This window comes from Solanum lycopersicum, chromosome 6 (assembly GCF_036512215.1).
Source record: "Solanum lycopersicum chromosome 6, SLM_r2.1".
Lineage (NCBI taxonomy): Eukaryota > Viridiplantae > Streptophyta > Magnoliopsida > Solanales > Solanaceae > Solanum > Solanum lycopersicum.
Window position 1 is genome coordinate 40711213 of NC_090805.1, and position 19404 is coordinate 40730616.

Sequence of the window (19404 nt, forward strand, 5' to 3'; positions counted from 1 at the left end):
TCATATGTAATTCAAAATTGATTTATAAGAAATCTTGTTAAAAAATTAAAACAACTTTTTATGTTTTATATAGCCATAATAAAGAAAACAATAATTTTTTTTAGATGTCAATATATTTTAAAAAAAGAAATAAAATAATTAAATTTAATACAAATTTGAATTGGAACAAATCTTGAACAATTATATAGCGCATTACCTAAATTTTAATCCAAACAAATTAAAATTAAATTAGGTCTTAACTCATCTATCATCTTGATCTATTATAATCCGTCGAAATTTAATCCAATTACGCCCATGGATATTATACGTATCAAATAAATCATAACAAGTAAATCTTTTAAACTTTGCATGGGCGGGAGTGTCATTTCAACATTCTCCTAATTAGTGGGTTGGTAGCAAAATCGAATTTATTGGAAGGTTGGTTCGATGGATGGCCCAATAAAAGCCACACTACCCAAAATAAAAGAAAAAGTACCAATCGGCTCTTTCATTTTTTTTTAATCACTTCACCAGCAACTTTCTTCAATGGCTTCTCTCACCGGCGCCGTCTCTTGTTTTCTCCCGGCCGCTAGACTCACCGTCTCCAGAGCTACTGCCAGACTCTATTTTTCATCATCTTCTGTATCTCCTCTAAAGTGCCCCAAATCGTCTCCTCTCTTATCCCATGTGTTTCGCTACCAGGTTGTACAGTGCTTCCTTTCGCTTTTCATTACGCGTTTTGAATTCTATTTTAGCATTTTATTTACGTTTTCTCCGGATTATCGTTTTTGTAGAAGCAATCATTGGTTCGAGTATCTAGTGGAAGTTTCAGTACTGTAGCATCGGCTAAATCAGTTGCCTCTGATCCCGATCAGTTGAAAAGTGCGAGAGAGGACATCAAAGAGCTACTGAACACTAAGTTTTGTCATCCTATTTTGGTAAATTTCTGATCTATTTTGGTATTTGACCAAAACTGTTCAATATGTATAAACCTGTGAATGATTGAACTTGAATACATCACCTGCAAAGTGTAAACTAATGAACTTGCGAATTTTCATCGACATCGGCTAGTTTTAATGGCAATACCTAGATAAGAATTTTTTTTTCAAGAGAAAACATGAGACACGGACTCCGAATTCTGAAAAAGAAAGCTCTGTGCAAATACTTCTAACCACTCGAGGAGGCACCAGCCAATTCTTGGCATTGATTGAGCTGAAGTGATATGTCTTCTGCTCAAATCAATGGTGCTTATCTTATTTGCTGATGCTATCTCCCTCACTACTAAAGATGATCGAGTGGAATGAATAAGAGAGTGAACAAAGATACATCAGCTACATTGTAGCAGGTTAAGACCAACCTAATAATAGTTCTTAAAATGGCGAAGCTTGGATGAGTTCTTCGGCCAAATGAAGCTTTGTCATATATACCACCTGGAAGTCCTTTGAGATTGTACTAGGGAGATACAGGACAAAGAAATGTTTTACAGATCTCCTTTCAGTTGTTTGGTTTGTATAGAGATGATTGTATACTGAATTTCCTCTTTCACGTCAGCACAATGATAACACGAGTTGTTTGGTCAGTGAACTATAGAATTTTGTTTTGTGTTGTACTCGTTTAGTGATATATTTGTGGTCTCTCTGTAAACTTGTGTATCATGTTTTAATACATGGTCATTTTTCTCGACTCTTCTTTTTCTGTTTCTATTCTTTTGAGCAGCTGAGGGTCCCTCAATACCTGTCGATCTCTCTGTATATGACTTACTCCAACTATTATGATATTAGCTATTCAATGTGATGCGTTTGGCTAAATAAAGGAATTCATTTCAAGTTTGTTCAACTATGCTTATCAATGCCTCTAGAGAGAAATCTAGAACACAGTTTAACACTTCTAAATGGTTCCAGGTTCGCTTGGGCTGGCACGATGCTGGTACTTACAACAAGAATATTGAGGAGTGGCCGCAAAGAGGTGGAGCTAATGGAAGCTTAAGATTCGAAATTGAACTGAAACATGGAGCCAATGCTGGTAAGTCCTCACTCCATTGTTACACATTCTGTTGACTTTCTTTTCTTTGTTAGTCTAACAAGCTAGCTACTCAGGACTTGTAAATGCACTGAAACTTCTCCAGCCTATCAAGGACAAGTATTCTGCTGTTACTTATGCAGATTTATTCCAGCTGGCCAGTGCAACCGCCATTGAGGTAATTTAGTTTCTTTTCTTGTTTAATATTGACAATAAAACTAGCTCACTCATTAATTGGTTTATCTCAAAACAATAGGAGGCTGGGGGCCCCAAAATTCCCATGAAATATGGGAGGATGGATGTGTCCGTACCTGAGCAATGCCCAGAAGAAGGAAGGCTTCCTGGTGAGATTTGTTATTTTACACCGATTCCTTACTTTAGACTAAATCTTGGTAGTTAAGTGGAGAAGGGAGAGTAAAGGCTCATTATCCACCTAGTTTTGAACCTTGCTCCACTGCCCCTCGGGGATTTCTAGTTATAAAAAGACACAGTCTGTTTCTACGACAATACTTTAAATCTTCACCAGGTACCTAGAGATACAAAAGAGATGGTATGTGTGTTTATATAGTGATCAAAGAGGACAAAGAGGGTTTATCATCTAGGTCTATTGTGACATTAGGATAAAACCATATTACCTTACAGATGCAAGGGATTTGATGAGAGGCTTATTAAAGTTTCAGAAGAGAATTCAGCTACAATGATCAAATTAACTACAAACATAATGTTTACCTTATTCCCCAAAGAAAAACAAGAACCATAATGTTCAAACAGCGTAGCTGTAATATCTAAGAAGACAGGTAGATTTATGATCCTTTGTACTCACACTTGATTTCTGAAGGCTGCATACATAGTCACTTCACAAAACACAATAATTTCTGAAGCTTCAAACATATCACTTCACAAAACACACAATATATTTTCAATCATCAAATTCATAGTTGCAATAGTTCCACATTGTGTGACAGGAACTTTTGGAATTTTTCAATTCTTTTCTGATTGGGTTTTGCATAATATAGCAACAACTGAGGACTTTGGAATTTAGTTTGCAACCGTGCATCTTTACGTACTTAACCTTTACTTATATATATAGCTTTGAGCCTTTGACAGATCAGTCTTTGTTCATTGAATCAGTAATATTACTTGACACAAGTCTGGGTGTATTGGAGAAGAAAAGAAGTCATATGAAGATAAAAACCATAAAAGGATTCGTTACCTTCTCAAAAAAAAAAACCATAAAAGGATATCTACGAAGGAGATTTTACAAGTATGAGAGTATACCAGAAAAGAAGTCATATCAAGATAAAACCATAAAAGAATATCTACGAAGGAGTAGTTACAAGTATGAGAGTAATGAGTATGGGGGGAGATTTAGAGAAGTTTCTCGTTATAATGGATTTACACTAGTGATCTAAATTGATATCGTACTTGTTTACCCTAATTATGGACGGTATGCAAGATGAGATTTGTTGGTCTAAAATATTGTGTTAATTGACTAAACTAGTGAGGGTGTCAACCGGAAGATTGCACTATGGAGAAACACTAAAAGAGAATAACACTTTAAGGATAAGTAGAAGACAGGGTGTATGCAGTAATGCACGTTTAGCCAGCATAAGAGTGAGCAAAGTTGAGGTGAGATTGGTGTCTAAATTCCAACAATCAGATATCTATAAAGTAAAATGTATGTAAAGTAGACTGGTATAATACACTAATAAAGTTAGATGGTTGAAATGTAGGAGTGATAAGATCAGATGATACCTACCGAAGTGAATGAAAAGTGTTATTCTCCCTCTATTCTAATTTATGTGGCGGAATTTAATTGGGCATAAGAAACAAATGGAGTACTTCTGAAATTTATGGTCTAAAAGATGTCAAAGACATTTATGACTATATAATCATGTCGTTAAGGTAAAATGAGAAATTTAAAGTAATTTTTTTTCTAAATATACAAGTGTATCATTCTTTTTTGGACAAAATATAGAAGAAACGTGCCACATACAATGTGACAGAGGGATTGGTATAATTAGAAGATCAACCATGTTATATTGGAGCTGCAATTAGGCCTCTACGTCCAACATATCCACAAGATGAGTGTTGCAAAATAGGACTTCTCAGATAGATGTGTTTTGGCCAAAATTAGACAAAACCACAAAGGATTGCATTCTAGTGGAACAGCCACACCAAATAAAATGAGAGAAGGTTATTTATATAGTTTGATCATGTGCTATGTCCTTCAAATGCACCGGTTTATAGGTGTGAACCATGATAATCGAAGGTATAAAAAATGGACAAAGTAGACCTAAACATAACATGAAAGAGAGTTGTTACAGAAGGCTGTTAATATCTTGGAATTAATGCAAATTTAGTAAAATCTGGATAAATAGAAGATAAAGATCCATATAGGCAACAGACTGGTTCGAATTAAATCTTTGTCAAGATGCTATGCTTAGTGCTTACATTTGGCCTAGAGTTGGTACTTGTAGGAGCCTTTTTTTTTGTCAAGAGATTCGCATGTTAGTAGAAAATGTAGAAAACCTCTGGTGTTAGATAAACCCAAATTAGTGAATGTTGGATGAAATGGTTCCACATAGAGTGAATTATGTTGATAAGAATTCATATGCCGACCTCAGGTGTAGTTGTTGTGCAAGCCTGTGGTTGTTGGGTGATGTACTTGGCTAAGATGATTTTGGTCGTTATTGGTGTAGGACTTACATCTTTCTTTTTCAGAATGTTTTATTTCTTCTGATTCTAGATGTCTTTTCATGTCATTCGTAATGCTTTAATCTGAGTATTCAACTCTCATGTTGGAGGAGAGACGTATCTGCAGTTGACTTTTGTTGTATGAGTAGATGACCCATTATTATGAGTCTGCTTGTTTTTTCACCCTTGCTATTGCCGAGCCTTACCCTTGTGCTTTCAATAATTAACAGTATCTTATAATAAGGAGCACTGGACCTTTTATTTTTCATTTGCAACTAACTAACTTTTGATGACACTAGATGCTGGTCCCCCTTCCCCTGCTGCTCATTTGCGTGATGTCTTCTACAGGATGGGACTAAATGATAAGGTAATATATGCTAACAAATTCATTTCCTTAGTGATTAATGTTTCTCTTGCGGCATGTTAGTCTGATTTTGGTTTTCAGGAAATTGTTGCACTTTCTGGGGCTCACACTTTGGGGAGATCAAGACCTGAACGTAGTGGTTGGGGCAAGCCGGAAACAAAATATACGGTATTTGTCCTTTAACCCGATGTTTGTATGAGTTATCAATGAGTTGAGACTTGAGTCATTCTTTTCAAGTAAGGAAATCTATTTCATTTTGTTTATTTTGAGAATGGTAACATAATATTTCAAAAATCTTAGTCAATAAAGATTTGGTTGAATGAGAAACATCAACATAGAAAGGGCTCTTTTTGAAAAGTCAGAATGCTTTACTATGCGTGGATGCTTCCTCTTATGCCAAATGTCAAGTTTGAACTTGTTAACATCTATTTTCTTGACCGAAACCTAAAGTTCGCACCTTCTTTAAGCGTTTGAATATGTTCTAGGGTTAATCTTAACTTTTTAACTTTTATTTTATTTTGAGTAGTTTTTTTTTTTTTTGTAAATCACAAAATAGTTGCTCTTTAAGATACAACTTTTGTTTTCATTAGCAATAAAAAAAAATTACAAAAATATTTTTACCCTTGAATTTTTCTCAAGGTTGTGTTCGCAATGGAAACAAATATTTTTCAAGAAAATAAGTGCATTTCTTGCTTATTTTCTTGTGTTCAATCATAAGCAAAAAATATTATCCTAAAAGTATTTGTATATAATCTTAGACAAAAACTATGAGATGTAAGGGTGGTGAGGATGGGGTCTACCTGTGGGGGGGGGGGAGTTTAGGTGTGTTGTGGAAGGCAGGGAGAAAACAATCAATGAGGAATGCTTCATTTGGAACTTGTTTTTCGTACTAACTTAACCTAATACTATTGCTACTGTACATATCTAGTGTAATACCACAAGTAGGATCTGAGGTGGGTATGATGTATGCAAACCTTATACCTACCTTAGTGGGGGTAGAGAGACTATTTTAGATAGACCCTCGAGGTAAAATAAAATTAATCTAATGCTATATAGCAAAATATTCTTTAAAGATAATATTATGGTTGCTAGCGGTGATGACTAGCAGTGGTTGTTGTGGATGCGAATTGGGGATGATATTGACTAATGATGGTGTTGTCTGTAGTAGCTAGTGGTGGATTGTTGTGGTTGATAGTTATAGTTAGTGGCGGACTGGCGGTGGTTGATAGTATGGTGGATGAAAGTGGTAGTTGATGGTGGTGATGAATGATGATGATGGCCAATAGTAATGATGGTAAATGATGGCTAGTGATGGGGTGACAATTGATGGTGTGGGTGGTACGGTGATGGTAGTTGATAATGATGGACGATGACGACAATAGTTGTTAATGGTGGGCGATGGTTGTAGCATGAATTGGTGAACTGCCATCATTTGTTTCTTGGATTCTTTGAAAATGTCGATCGGTGCATGTCGGATCTTCCAAAGGTAGTGCATTTCTAGAGGATCCTACACGAGTATGACAACACTTTGGAGAGCCTGAGCAACATAGCTGCAATCTTTGTAGAAACTTTTGAATAGACATTTTAGTGATATTAAGACTTCATTACAAATCTTAATCATTTAGACCTATTAAGATTTAAGGCACATTAAGTTGTTGTAAAATGTTGAAGAAAAAAACACTTAATGATTAAGATTCGTACCTAAAAAACTAATGGACTTAGAACACGTTTAGATTAGCTGGTAAGCTTAAATGTTGTAAAGCATTTTTAAGTACTTAAATTGATTTTATAAATAAGTAGTTACGTGTTCGGGTAGAAGTGTTGAATGGTAAAAAGTAGTGTTGATTAGTAGTTCCTTTGTTAGAATTACTGAAAAACTCTTTAAATTTTGCAAAAAATTATAAATTTAGAAGTTCCTCTATAAAGAAAAGCAGAAACGACATATACAAAGTGAAGAGGAAGTTAGGAGTTTTGTTTTGGGAAAGATAGTTTGAGAATTAGGAAGATATATTAAAGGATAAATAGTAAAATACTTGGTCAAACCAAAAGTGTTTATAAGCTGAAAAATCACTAGTTGGAAATGATGAACTTGTGACTTTGACTGATTTGGGCTTGTAAGTACTTTGGTGTTTACCAATTGCATTATTAAGCTAGAAAGTGCTTATAAGCCAAGTTGATTAGCTTATAAGTTAAGCCAACCACTTACTTAACTTACAAGTTGGTCAAACTGCGTTATAAGCTCTTTTTAACTTATCTATGCGTTTGGTTAACATTGAAGTGCTTTTAAGACAAAAGTCATAAGTTGGTCATCCCCAACTTATGACTTTTCAACTTATAATAAGCACTTTTGGTTTGACCAAGTATTTTACTATTTTATCTTTAATTTTTTTTTAAAAAGTATTTTTCTCAAGACAAAACTTCCTCTTCACTCCATATCCACCATTATTAGCACCTTTTATAGAACACATTGTTAATAGTTTAAGCACTTCTATCTGAACATGTAAATGCTTATTTATAAAATTCATTTAAGCACTTAAAAATGCTAATTAGCTAATCCCAACAGTCTCTTAATAACTGAGATCCAAATAATTAAAGATTAAAGCCTTCATTGGGTGCAAAAGAAAATAAGGCCTTAGTTTAAATATTGTCCAGATTTAGGTCTAAATATATCCTCTTTTTGTGGATAATTTTGAAAAGACCCTTGCGCATTGAATAAGAACAAATGGGGGTAAAAGATTGGAATACAAATCAAATCTGTGAAATATGATTTGAATTGGATTGGAAAGAATATATTTCAAGTGACAAGCACTTATTTATATATTTATTTTTCAATAATCGTGGTGCCGGATCAACTCTCATGCAACTCGACTAATTCTACGGACTAATTTTACGGGATATCTGTCAACTCGTGAATTATTGAATGATCTTGGTGCCCAGACCAACTATCGCGCTACTAGACTAATTCTACGGGATATCTGCCCCCTCTCACGAGCGACATGTAAATTTTTCCATCAACACTACGTCAAATGGAAAAAATCACAGAATGCTTTCTTGTCCATAGTATGATTTGAACTTGAAACCTCATGGCTCTCAACCACTTCATTGGTTACTTGCCGTTGGGTGCAAGTGACAAGCTCTTATTGGTCTCAATTTTTTGATTTTTCTCGTTTTAATAATTAAATGCTATCTTTTGAGCATTTACCAGAAATAACCTCTCTATGCCACGGAGGTTAGGGGTAAAGTTGCATACATCATACCCTCCCCAAACCCATTACACTGGGTATGTTGTTGTAATAATTAAAATGCTAGCCAAGTATTTAAACTGGGAAAATATATTAAAAGGGGCTATACTTGAGGAAAAATTCAAAGAAAAACATTTTTTGTACTTCTCTTCTATTGCAATTGAAAGCAAAGTTACATCTAAAAAGCATGGAAACTTTTTTGGTTTACCATTTTCTCAAATAAAAACTAACTAAAAATGAAATTTGAGTCAAAAAGTGAAGATTAATGCTAGAAAATATATAAACACTAATAAAGGTGTAAAATTCAAGTTCGGTAAGAAATTAGATATTTGTGCAACTCTGTTGTCAAAACACATGTTGTCCTGGCATGAGTTGGATAAGATATTTTCAAATCAAGTGACTATAGGTGCATATCTATAAACTATGTCAAACATACTATTGGATTGATGCTCTTATGTTGAGAAACTATACTTCCTACAGTAGATTAGTAAAAAAAATTACATAAAATTAATTGTAGAAGTATTCTTCACAAGAAAATAGAAGTATCTGAATTTGAAATAAATTATCATCAAATAACAATATAAGAAATCTGCCAAACAATTCATTGATGTATATGTTCCATGACATTTGAGCAATGAGCATTTAGCTATGCTCAACAACATCAAAAATTAAATCAAACTTGGATTTTGCAGAATGGTTGTTTCTTAATATTTTAGCTTGATTTGTTTGATATTTTGTAAACAAGAAAGCAAATGCAGGAATTGACTATGCTCTCTGTTGATCTCCTCGTGAAACATATTTTACTGTGATGTCATAGCTTTCACTGATAATTGCTACCGGGTTCTTTTGCCCCTTCCCTCTAATTCAACCGGTGTGTTCTTCAAAGAAAACATTTTGTGATTAATAAATTGCAGAGCTTAGAAATATTAAGCATGAGATCGAGAATCTCATTGTTCAATATTGATTTAAGCACCTCCTTTCTGTCATTCTCATTCATTAATATTTTCTTTTCGACGGCAACAATTCTCTCTTTGGTTCTTGTTAGTTTATTTTTACAATTTAGACAAGTTAACTTGATTTTGAAAATCAGAGAGGAACTTGGATTCTGAACGCATAGTAGTATTCTAACACCAATGATAAATGATGTGGCTGCATTGTGTTTGACATCTATTTTTTTCTCTCTTTTTGACTTGCCGTGTTCCTCTACACCATGGTGCTTTTGCTTCTTCAAAGATTCTGAAAGAAACCAGATATTCACATTTTTTTCTCAGTGCAATTACCAATCGTGAAAGCTGATTTCTGCAACATTAATGAGTTTGGTGCCTGAACTGTTCTATTTTGCATTGCAGAAAGATGGACCAGGAGCCCCAGGAGGGCAATCATGGACTGTGCAGTGGCTGAAATTTGACAATTCCTACTTTAAGGTGCTTTGTGATGATGATAATATATATATATATATATATATAAAAGACTGAAGAAACAACATGATTTATTTTCTCACTCTTCACCTAAAATTATTGGTACAGGATATTAAAGAGAAACGAGACAATGATCTGCTAGTTTTGCCAACCGATGCTGTTCTTTTTGAAGATCCTTCATTTAAGGTGGAATAGTATTACCAGCTTCATAAATCTATAGTTACAATCTGAATTTGCTTCTATTTACAATTTTGAGTGCTTGCAGGAATATGCAGAGAAGTATGCTGTAGATCAAGACGCATTTTTCAAGGATTATGCAGAAGCACACGCTAGCCTTAGCAACCTTGGAGCTAAATTTGATCCTCCTCAGGTAGGTTTTCAATCGTCACCCATCATTACTTCTGTTTGAGTAGTACATCCCAGCCCACTCCGACTTACTAATAAAATAGAAAAACTCATCGCAAATTTTTCCCCTTTAAATGAACTATAACCGTTGGCTCTTGTGACTATTTTGGGTTTTTGCATCCGCTTCTCTGTGTCCGTCTTCCATATGCTTGTTCTGGAAGCTTATTTTGAGGTGGTAATATACAGGCTTTACTTAAGCATACATCACTAGACTGATCACTCATCCAATTCCTTTTGAATATTATTTTAGTTATTGAAAGATGCTAATGTGTTTGGCATTGTTTTAATAGGGGTTCTCCATTTAAAATAGTTTCAGCTGATGTCAACCAGAGAATTTTGTGGCAGCCTATCGGTAAGATTCATGTTGAATAGTTCATTACTTTGTCATTTATTTTGATATTTATAAAAATTATCATCCACTTTTGCATTTTAATTCGTCGAGATACTAACATATGGTTAACCATTCCTTTTCTTGGTTGCTGCAGGATTAAGTACAACTTATCATCTTTACTTGTGCCGTTACTTTTATCCAGTCAAGATCAAGATAATACTCAAACATGAAGACGAATAATTCAGGAAAATTGCAGAGAGAGGAACTGGATACTACGAAGCGAAATATTCCAGCAGAATATGAAGTTTTAAGGGTAGTCCAGAGAAGCCTTTCGGAACCAAGTATTTTTCTAAATATCATTATTATTCTCATTGATTTTTGAATGACATGATAGGAAATACACATAGTGTTTTCAATCCCACGTTCTTGATTTGGGAAAATTTTGCAATCACTCACGATTATCGCTATGCTACTTGAATTATATACGTTGAAATTCACTTGATAAGGACTGGATATTTTCTACTTTAAACTTGGCTGTTGCTTTTGTTTGCTTTTTCTGGTCGTACATACTTATCTAGTTCGGACAACTAAACTCAAGATGTTAACAAGTTTTATACAAGATTCTCTTCTAGTTCCAGATCTACGGTCTGTTGTCTTCCAGTATTTCAAATTCACGCTCACTCGACTCTAGCTATGGAGGGCAATTATCGAGAAACTACGGTTATAGACTCTTCTATTGCCTTGCTCTTTTCTGATATTCTCTCTTTATATGGAAAATTATTTTGAGGTGTATACCTGTAACTGAATTCAAACTATTTACATAGTATTCTTTTTTACTGTCACTAGCGAACAATCCTCTCAATTCAATATCAAAATAAGATGCATAAAATATTTTGTACAATATGTTTGTTGTAGTACAAACTACAGACTAATGTATTGTATCATGTTGTTTGGCACCTTAGAACATGAAAAAGATTATTACATCTCAAGACGCTTAATATACACGATAGTCCTAGCTTAGATGGTTAGCCTTCATAATATAATCACAAAATATGAGAAGCTTGTCATCGCCTTCAAAATGCAGATAAACACCAATCAACTTCAAGTTATATAACATCAATAACAAATTTAATATAATTTCACTAGAACGGTTTGAAAAGAATAGGATACATGTATAATCCTATCCATACCTTGCCGGGATATAGATAGCATTTCAAATAATTAAACCTCAGCTCAAGGACCATAGTAGTGCTATGATGTCAAAAGAAATTGAAAATGTACGTTTTTATTATAAAGAAGCACTTTTATAAACTCATCGAAAGATCTACTTTTGGAAGAAAAGGGTCCAGATACTTTTCTAGAACACAAAAACAATACAAAATTCTCGACATTTATAAACTACTTGTTATTATTAGGCATTTGATCTAAAAGTAAAGTTGAGTTATTTCCAGAAAACTTCTTTACGTGCAAGTCATCAAAACTTTGATCATATATTGAATTTAACTAAGTAAATTACTGAATTATAGTTTATTTGCCCGGCTTCAAAAACTTCCTACCCGTCTAGCTATAGGATAAATTTTTACAAAATTTAAAGGATATAGTTAATCAATAAAATACATATAAATTAACATATATTCCATAAAATTAACGAAATACATATAAATTGTTTCAAACACTTTTCTTATTACAAAAAATAATGAGTAAATATTAACGCTGGATTTGCTTTCTGAAAAAAATTCTTTTGAAATTGTAACAATGTTAAGGAGTACGAAAATATCCTAAATTGTTTAGTTTTGTTGGGGCTATACCTCAATTTATCTTTTATGTTTTGTCCATGTTACAACTCCATGTTGGGATAAGTTGTATCTTGTATGGTCTATGGATAACTAACTCTTCATTCTATCTTATTATTATTTCTCCTCTTTTATTTATTTATGTCTCATGTTTGGTGCACATAATCTAATACATCAATCTCTAAGGGTATCATTTTTTTGTTTTCCTTCCATGTCTCGTACTTATATTATAATGATTAATTTTTGAAATATTTAAAGCTCGAATTAAAAATTTTGATTAAGAATAAAAGAATTTTATCCATGAGTGTAAGTTGTGTAGTAGAGTTGTCAATATGGACTAGCTCACCCCATTCGGACTAACCCATAATGACTTTGACGTTATACAAGTCAGATCGGATTAGCCCATTTTTTGTGTGGACCAGAAAATAGACGGTCCAACCCACAAGTACGTGGGCTACAGACTTGCCGGGCCAGCTCAACCCATTTTTTTTAAAAAAATATATTTTTTATAAGTATTAAATTGAATTATAAATTATAATTTAAAAATATTATCATAAATATCAACAAAACAATATTACATGATATTAATGTTACTACTTGTTAATCAAATCCACAAATAAAATTCTCTTTATGATATTTATAAAGTTTTTTTTTCAAGTAAAAGTATAAATATCTAAATAGAAATATTAACCTAATTGTTTTGAATTTTGACTCTCTTTAATTTTATTAATATTATCTTGTATTTTTAATTAATTTTATTGGCCCACAGGCTGGCCTACCAATATTTCTCAAGTCTCTCAAATCAGCAGGCTTATTCAGGCCGGGCTAAAAAATCCTTTTCTTAAATGGGCTCCAAAAATCATAGTGCGACCCTATTAAATCTCGAGTTAGGCCAGGCCAGGCCAGCCCAACAGGTGTATCCCATATTGATGGCTCTACTGTGTAGCCAACCTTAAAGTTACAGATTTGACATAATTCAATAGCTTTGACGTTAACATTGTATTTATATTTAAAAATTTATATAGTAATAACTTATGGAGTATAAAATATTTATGTCATATAGTCGAGATTTCGAGTTTGTTATCCAATTTAGTCCATATTTATGTATAAATATTTTTCGTTCACTATTTTTATACAATTTTATCCAAATTTTTCTCCTTATATTTGGTCTTTCTATTTTTTGAAAATTTCCCCATTATTTTGATTGAAGAGTTATGTCATATAGTCGAGATTTCGAGTTTGTTATCCGATTTAGTCCGTATTTATGTATAAATATTTTTCGTTCACTATTTTTATACAATTTTATCCAAATTTTTCTCCTTATATTTGGTCCTTCTATTTTTTGAAAATTTCCCCATTTATAATTTGATTGAAGAGTCCATTCCAAATTTGACGAAGAATCTTAGGTGATTTGTTGGATGGAGATGTATGTTTGGTGGTCACGAACTCCAAACAATAGATAATGAAATATAACTACCCATATTTATGGTAGTTGTCTCCCTCTTTTCTACAATTGATTTTTTTAGAGGTCCTTTTTCGATAAAAATATCGAGAGTTGTTTAAGTAATTGATCACTTTCATTACCGCTCAATAAAGCAAGTAGAATACTATTGATATTGATTCAACCCTCTCGAGATATAGTGGAGAAAAGTGTAAGAAGTGAATATGATTTAAAATTTTTAGAATAAAATAGATTGGAAATAAGTTTAGTCAATAAATAAGTTTGACCGAACTATTATTTATAGATTTACCTAAATTTGTATTCCTTGGGACATAATGAATATTTTGAGACTAATGAAAAGATTCTTTCCTCTTTTCTCAATTAGCTTTCCTTGTTATAAAGTCTCTCCAACAAAAAAAAAAAATAGTAGTAGTTTCTAGTTATTGTGACAACTCCATTTAAAAGTCAAAAGAATTGACTTATCAAGAAAAGAAATAATGAAACAAAAAATAAAAAGTTACAATAAGATTCATCAAAGATAAATCAACTCATATTACAAGGAAAAACATTGAGAATGGACGAAATGTGGCTTTGAGAAAAGTTAAATTTTGGGTTTAAAGTTGAGTGGGCCCTACTGCATGAGTATTGTTGGGCCCACAGACTAGGCTTCAAGAGCTCCCACTTTATGGGCCTGATATGGCCCAACTCCTTTTTATCCATATTTTGCTTTAATACTTCTTCTTTTTTGTTTTTTTTTTGGTTTATTTAAGTATTTTGTTTTGTCTTTTAGTATTTATTTTGAATATAAACAAACAATAAAGATTTCATCATCAAATGTCATGAAGTACTCTTTCAAACCCCTGCTTAAATGTCAACAACATTGTATAATACAAATTGTACCTCTTCTCCTTTTATTTATTTTTTTCATCATAATTAGTTGAAAATAAGTGAATATTATCTATTCACCTAATGTTATATCAAATCATAATTAGGTGTATTAATATTTTGAAAAAGAAGAAGTCATATTGTTATTATACTTTCATGAGTAGACATCCCTTTATAATATAAATATACATATAACATAAATTTTGTTTTGAAATTGAACGGATGGGAGTGAATTTATTTGTGTTATTTTTCTTTTTTATCTTGATGGAAATTTCGTGAATGATATCCGTATGAATTTAAATCTCAATTCAATCTAAGATAATTAAAATTTTAAAATATTTTAAAGACGTATAAATTCAATTGACTCTTGATATTCTATTGGTGTCACATAAATTAAGAAAGAAGAAGTAACATATATTATATGAAAATGATATAAAAGAACACTATAAATCACAATAATTAACAACTCGAAATATTTGAAAGACAAGTAAAAGATTTAGTTAACTCTTGAAATCCTATATATAATATATAAATTGAGACAGAGAGAATAAATATATATCATTTGAAAATTATAAAAAATAATAGATATAGAATTCATTACTAACCTGGATATCAATGTCTAGAATCATGTATATAGTTTTTGTGATGAACCACATTTTAAAAAAAAAAATCATATACACTAAATTCAATGATTACTAATTTATGTATAACTTTCATATAATAATTATGCATAGCTTCGTTTTTAACTAAATGATTCATCAGAATTCAGACCATGTTATTAATTTATAATTGCAGAAGGAAACAAGAAAGAAATTACAATAGGCAAGGTAAATCAAGTATCTTTATTAACGATGGTCAGATAAGTATTCCTTTATTCTAACTAAAAAAATTTGGATTTGAGCCCTCTTAGGTATAAAGTTGCTTTTATTAGAGAGTGTTTTATCCTCTGACGTGAAATTTTTCAGCGTGAATCTAAATTTAGTCGGGCTTCAATATGGATATCTGATATCAGATGAGAAAACAAAAAATATTAAATACCTTTAAAATAAAATGTAAATTATGCATAAAATTTTAATAATAATTTAATAAAATAATAGATATATATATATAAAATATTACTAAAAATATTAAATTGAACGGTTAATGTCATGCCATTTTCCATATAATTTAGTTTTTAGAATAACATGTCAAAAAGTCTAAACATGAACAGGTAAACCCATTTTCAATGTCAGAAAAAAACCATTCTTTTTTAATTCTTTATAATTTTAAATTCATATAAAAAAGTATTACATATTATTAAAAATGGTGCCAAATATTTTATGAGAGGAATTCACATGAGGGGGAATCATCTTTTAATTTACTCAAATAAATAAATAAAAGAAGTACTTAACCCAAAGTAATTTTTTGAAAAGAAATCAGAGATTCACAGTAGGGATTTAGAACTTATTCCATAATAATAACAAAATATCGTACATAATTATTTAAGACCATGTCATTGCTATAATTATGTCGTTAAACTTTAATCTCTTTTTTTTTTGTCCGTTATACTAAAAAGGATATTGTGAAGATGAAAAAAAAGTAAAAAAAAAAACAAACACGAATTCAGTATTTTCCAAATTCCAAAAACAATTTTAAATTATATTTAAAATTGTCATGATCAACCCTAATTTTCAAATTAAATAAAAAAATTCTTGGTCAAACAGATATAAACTTGAACTGTTACTAAAGATTATGTTTAATACTTCAATTTAAAATACAAAAATAAATGGCATTATATTAAAATTTTCTCAAAACACAAGAGATAACAAAAAATAATAATTTATGAAAGATTCTCATCATGATCTCATGTTTGAAAGCTACATCTCCTTCCAAAAGGGAACATAGTAAGTTAATTTTATATGTAGATGAGAAGCAAAAATCAAGAGCAAAGGGAAAATAGAAATTGCAAATTTGTTGTTGAAACTTAAGAAAAAAAACAATATAAAGATAACTTTCTATTTCTTTTAATATAAAATTTTCAAGCGTATACAATATGAATTGTGTATGTTTCTATTTATACTGTAACATAGAGACATATAAAAGATTAGTCATAAACATGACATTAACATGAATATAACGAAAGAGGTTATGAAAGTGAAGTGTTACACGAATAATGGTTATAAAGTTGGAGGTTGTGATTATCTTCGTAATGGAGGACAATAATGGAGATAATGAATAAGAGTAATTTCATAATATAATGGACATCCAAACCATAGTATTTTATAACACAATTTAATATATTTTGATTTTTTTATTTGTTGAGTATATGCAATGGGATTAATTTTCATATTCATAAATCATAACTCATAATTCATATCCAAAACTTCGATTTAAAAAGATAGTCTCAATCGTTATACCATATTCGCTAATAATTACTATTGTTTTTGGATTGATGGATGTGTGTGGAATGTGGATGTATACTTCGTGTTATTTTTCTTGTGGAAGCTAGTTAAAATTTCGTCATATATAACTATATATGATATCACTATAAAATTTTCAAATAAGGACTGTGAAGCGATAAATACTGCTTCATGGTGAATACCAGACGGAGGAAAAAAAAGATAACATCACTATCAAATTTGTTATATTTCAAATATTATATGTATCGAATTCAATCGAATTAATTGTTATGAAACTTAATTTTACGAAACAAACCACATAAAAAGTCAATATAAGCTTTATTTCATCGTTTTATTTCTCATTTATTGTGAAAAAGAAAAATCAAAATTAAGACGAGACTGTTTAACTACATGCACTAATTCAACGATTATTTTTATTTCATTTTTTATAATAAATAATTTATTCGACAAACGTAATTAAAAGTCATAAGGAGACTAGTCTAAACAGCATAGTACTCATTCTATCTTAAATCCAATGTAGGAATAACTAAAATTCAATGATTACTAATATATGCTTAATTTGTATATTACAATTTATGCATAAATATATTTGTGAACTAAAGATCCTTTCATAACCTAGAAAGGTTTTTGGAGATAATATTAAATTTAAAATCGTAAAGGAAAAAAAAAGAAATTACAAGAATCAAGGACCAGAACTAAATGATCCTTTTATAATCTAGAAAGGTGATAATTGCTAAATATGGAATTGTACACAGGGAAAAAATAATTTACGAAAAAAATTATTTCTATGATATTAAATTCACCTAAATTGGACACTTTTGAGTGAAAAATAAATTTATACAGAATTTTAATAATATTCTAATAAATAATGAAACACAAGTTTATAACTTTAGAATTATAATAAATAACGTTGAAATTTTGAAAATTAAATTTATAAAAATTTAAATTCTAAATACACGCTTGATATCATAAAGATCCTACAAATTAAACCTAGAAAACACCTGCTTTTATGTTATTCCCTATTGGTATGATGTGTTATCTTTTCTATTAAATAAAATTTAACAATTTCAGCAAAAATTATGGCAAATTGTTTTGAGCGGTTTGTATAATAGCAAATTACTAATTTAAATTAAATGCTATAAATATATTTTGATTTAATTGTATCCTATAGCAAATTATAATTATTTTCGCCACTCTTTTTAGTGGAATCTCGCTCGCCACTCTCATTCAGAGGCAATCTTGCTCGCCTCTCTCGCTTTCTATACAAACACAAATGTATAAAATGTGTTTGTGTTTGTATAAAGCGAGAAAATTGTTTAAATATATTTTCGTTTCCTTCGCTCCCCTCTTCCAGATCTTGCTCGTCACTCTACCTAATTTCATTCGCCACTCTCGTCTCTCTCGCTTATACAACTAGAAACGAAATGTATAAACTGTGTTTCTGTTTGTATAAAGCGACAAAAAATTGTATATACACATGTAAATACATATATTTTCGTCCTACACACTTATAATTATACAATAAAAATGATCCCTTCCCAGTTTCTTTTGCCTTTATCTCTTTCTCGTTTTGTACAAATTCAAATTGTATATAATTTATTTCTTTCTCGTTTTATACAATTGATTCAATTGTATATTCTCTGCCCAAGTCTTTTTTGTCTTTCTTTCTTTCTCATTTTATACAAATTCAAATTATATATATATCGTCCTATACACTTATAGTTATACAATACAAATATTTTCCTACCCAATTCTCTTTTGCCTTTCTCTCTTTCTCGTTTGTACAATTTCAAATTATATATAATTTATCTCTTTCTCGTTTTATACAATTATCTTCAATTATATACGTATAATGAATTATACATATATATATTTACCGCGGAACACAATTATAGAAACTTTGCAAAAACATACAAATATAATTTTATATTTGCTATATGTGAAAGTTCTCCACACCAAATATAAATTTTATATTTGCTACATGTAAAAAGTTCTCCACGCTAAATGGTCAATGTCATGCCATTTTCCGTAGAATTTAATTTGTCAAAATATTATGTCAAAAAGTCTAAACTCGAATAGGTAAACACATTCTCAATGTTGGAAAAATTCTTTTAAATTTTAAATTCATCTAAAAGAAAGTATTATTATTAAACTAGTGTCAAATATATTTATTATAAAATATTTTAAAAGTGTTAATATGAATTCAGATGAGAGGGAATCATCTTTTCATTTTTAAATAAAATAAGCAGTTAACACAAAGTAAATTTGAAAAAAGAAATTATAGATTCACAATGTGGATTTGAAATCTATGCGATAATAATAATACATATTATAATTTAAGATCGGATCATTGCTATAATTGTGTCGCTAAACTTTACACTTTTTATTCATTTTACTATAATTATACTAAAAATATATATTATCTGATTAA

The 19404-nt window shown here is 30.8% G+C and overlaps 1 protein-coding gene across 1 annotated transcript; it reads left to right on the forward strand.

Annotated features, from left to right (window-relative positions):
- The first annotated feature begins 473 nt into the window (after nt 1–473).
- Nucleotides 474–10984, forward strand: APX7 (stromal ascorbate peroxidase 7). The gene is given in 12 exon segments (NM_001306170.1): nt 474–681; nt 774–917; nt 1881–2001; nt 2076–2176; nt 2255–2342; nt 4995–5062; nt 5141–5227; nt 9651–9725; nt 9828–9905; nt 9985–10089; nt 10415–10476; nt 10610–10984. Coding segments are annotated over 11 exon segments (1038 nt in total). The 5' UTR covers nt 474–525; the 3' UTR covers nt 10430–10476; nt 10610–10984.
- The last annotated feature ends 8420 nt before the right edge of the window (nt 10985–19404 follow it).